The 2225-nt window shown below is 63.8% G+C and overlaps 1 protein-coding gene across 1 annotated transcript; it reads right to left on the bottom strand.

Moving 5' to 3' along the window:
- Positions 1 to 476: 476 nt before the first annotated feature.
- TIMM13 (translocase of inner mitochondrial membrane 13) lies at positions 477 to 1225 on the bottom strand. The gene is made up of 3 exons (XM_026722515.2): positions 1066 to 1225; positions 797 to 865; positions 477 to 687 (listed from the first exon to the last, which is right to left on the bottom strand). Exons 1-3 carry the CDS (start codon positions 1180 to 1182, stop codon positions 589 to 591), a joined length of 285 nt encoding a protein of 94 aa, XP_026578300.1. The 5' UTR covers positions 1183 to 1225; the 3' UTR covers positions 477 to 588.
- Between the last annotated feature and the right edge of the window lie 1000 nt (positions 1226 to 2225).

Here is a 2225-nt window from a genome sequence, read left to right as displayed (position 1 = left end):
GCACCCTACTTAGCCCAAACCAGCTTCGCTGCACTCCCACAAAGCAGAGGGACAGCTCGCCCTTCTTCAAGGATGCCCCCAAACCAAGGCCCAAGAAGATCAGCAGCCTGTGTTGGCGTTGGTTGCCATGTCAGGAAGCCCACTCGCTGCCAGGGGGCCGGGGGAGGGGGCTTTGGCTGCGAAAAGAGCCCAGCAGCAGGGAATGGGCAGCGGGCAGCCCTCGCTTCTGCCAGCCTCAAGGGGGGAGGGGCTGAGGTCGGACCTCAGTAACAAAGGCCGCAACAAAACTCTGGTCTCCCATCAGGAGCTGCCTCCCAGAAAGCAGACCAGCAGCCCCCCTCCTCAAATTCAGACACAACTCCCTGAAAGAGGAAATGAGCAACATGGGCCCCTCGAGGCCGGCTGGCCTTGGCTCCTGGGGGCTGCAGCCAAGACCTCCCCAGAGCGACACAGGGCGAGGGGACGACAGAGGGGCGTGTGGGTCAACGTTTTAATGGCTATTGCGCCGACCGATCAACAGTCCTCCGCTGCTGCTGCTGCTGCTGCCCTTTGCAAGGGTCCCGGCCAGAGTCCCCCTCGCTCCGCCTCTCATATGTTCGCCCTCTCCCTCTGCAGGCGGGAATTGTAGGCGCGGGAAACCGTGTTCCAGGCGTCCATGTAGCGGTCCATGCACATGGCGATGCACTTCTGCGGGGGAGAGAGCAGAGGAGAGGCCGGGTGAGGGGGGAGGACGGCGAGGGGAGGGGTCGCAGCAGGCAACTCGCCCCAAAGGGCCTTTGGGGGCCGCAGGGCTCACCTGCTCCGAGTTGTCCAGGGAGCTTCCGGGCTTCCCGATGCATTTCCTGAAACACTTGTCGGTCATCCTCTGCGGGGGGGGGGGGAGAGATCAGAGGAAGGTCAGCGCCGCTGGGTCCCCTCCCCTCCCTCCCCCAGGAAGAGACGCGATCCGCAGAGCCCCCTCCCCGCCATCAGCGCCTCCTGGGGCTCCCCTCCCCCCGCAAAAGGCCCGGACGGTGGGGTGGGCAGCACAGTCCGGGGGTCCCCGAAGCAGCGACTCCCGCTCACCTGCAGCAGCTCCTGCGCGTTGGCCACGGCGATCTGCACCTTCACCTGCTCCATCAGCGCTCCCGGGTCCAGCCGGCCCGACGACGCCCCGGAGCCGAAATCGCCGCCCGCCGCCATCCCCGCCGTCCCACGAGCCTGAGCGGCCACTTCCGCCGGGAGCTCCGCCTCTTCCGGAGGCCGGCTTCCGGCCGCGCTGGCCGCCCGCCGGGGCCTCTGCTGCCCGCAGCGGCGGATCGTGGGAGGGCGCCCGCCGAGGCGGAGGAGGGTCGGGCGGGGTGCGAGTGGCGCCCTCTCCCCTCGGGGCCCGCTGCGGGCCGCGCCTGGGAGTGACGAGACCCGCGGGGGGAACCTTTGTAGCTGGGGGTCCACTTGGGGTGGAGGGGGGAGGCGGGTCCTTGGTGCCCTCCGGGCTAGGCTGGTTTTCTTGCAGACGTTCCGTGACCCAACTGGACAACACCCTCAGCACCACCAGTAGGGAGGAAGGGTTTGCTCTCCGCCGATGTCCTTCGAGTCCCTCCTTGCGGGTCTTTCGCTCGGGCTGTTTCCTCTTGGCTTGTCTGGCGGTTCCCAGACTGCGGGGTGGTTTCCTTCTTGGTGATTATTGGCCCGGCGTGAATCCTGGAGTTTAACCTCTGCTCATCATTGCAGCCCACGTGGAGAAGAAATCCCTTCCAGCCCCACTCCCGGACCTTTTCCCCGCCAGCCCTCACCCAGCTCTTGCCTTCTTCCCCCCAGGCGCTTCTGTGCCCCGGTTGGGTTCCTCCCCGGTGCGCTTTTCACCTCTGTCGCACCATTCTCCAGACCGGGTTGCCAGAGCTCCAGGCAGGACCGCAATGAAATGCGTTACACGTTTGAATAGGGTGAATATAATAGCATTGGCTGTCTTGCTTTTAATCCCTTTCCTCATATGCCCCCGTATGCTGAGTCAGCATAGTCTTTGGATTTTCTTATCCTGCCTTTATTACTTTTATAAATAACCAAGGGAGTGAACGTAAGTAATACCCCTTCCTCTTATTTTCTCCACGTCAGCCCTCTGAGGTGGGTTGGGCTGAGAGGAAAGGACAGGCCCAAAGCTGCCCCCCCCCCGCCCCCCTTGGGTGGCTTTCATGACTAAGGCAGGACTAGAACTCAGAATCTCCTGGTTTTTAGCCTGGAGCGTT

This window comes from Pseudonaja textilis, chromosome 1 (assembly GCF_049901715.1).
Source record: "Pseudonaja textilis isolate UNSWEBS1 chromosome 1, rPseTex1.2, whole genome shotgun sequence".
NCBI classification, from domain to species: domain Eukaryota; kingdom Metazoa; phylum Chordata; class Lepidosauria; order Squamata; family Elapidae; genus Pseudonaja; species Pseudonaja textilis.
Note: the sequence above shows the minus strand (reverse complement) of the source record. Positions and strands in the feature narration are given on the sequence as shown.

Bases quoted from the DNA above. Each gene is read 5' to 3' on its own strand.
- TIMM13 (XM_026722515.2), bottom strand. From the start codon at position 1,182: ATGGCGGCGGGCGGCGATTTCGGCTCCGGGGCGTCGTCGGGCCGGCTG. The intron at 866-1,065 runs GTGAGCGGGAGT...CCCCCCCCGCAG, and splicing joins ACGCGCAGGAGCTGCTGCAG to AGGATGACCGACAAGTGTTT. The intron at 688-796 runs GTGAGCCCTGCG...TCTCCCCCGCAG, and splicing joins CCCTGGACAACTCGGAGCAG to AAGTGCATCGCCATGTGCAT.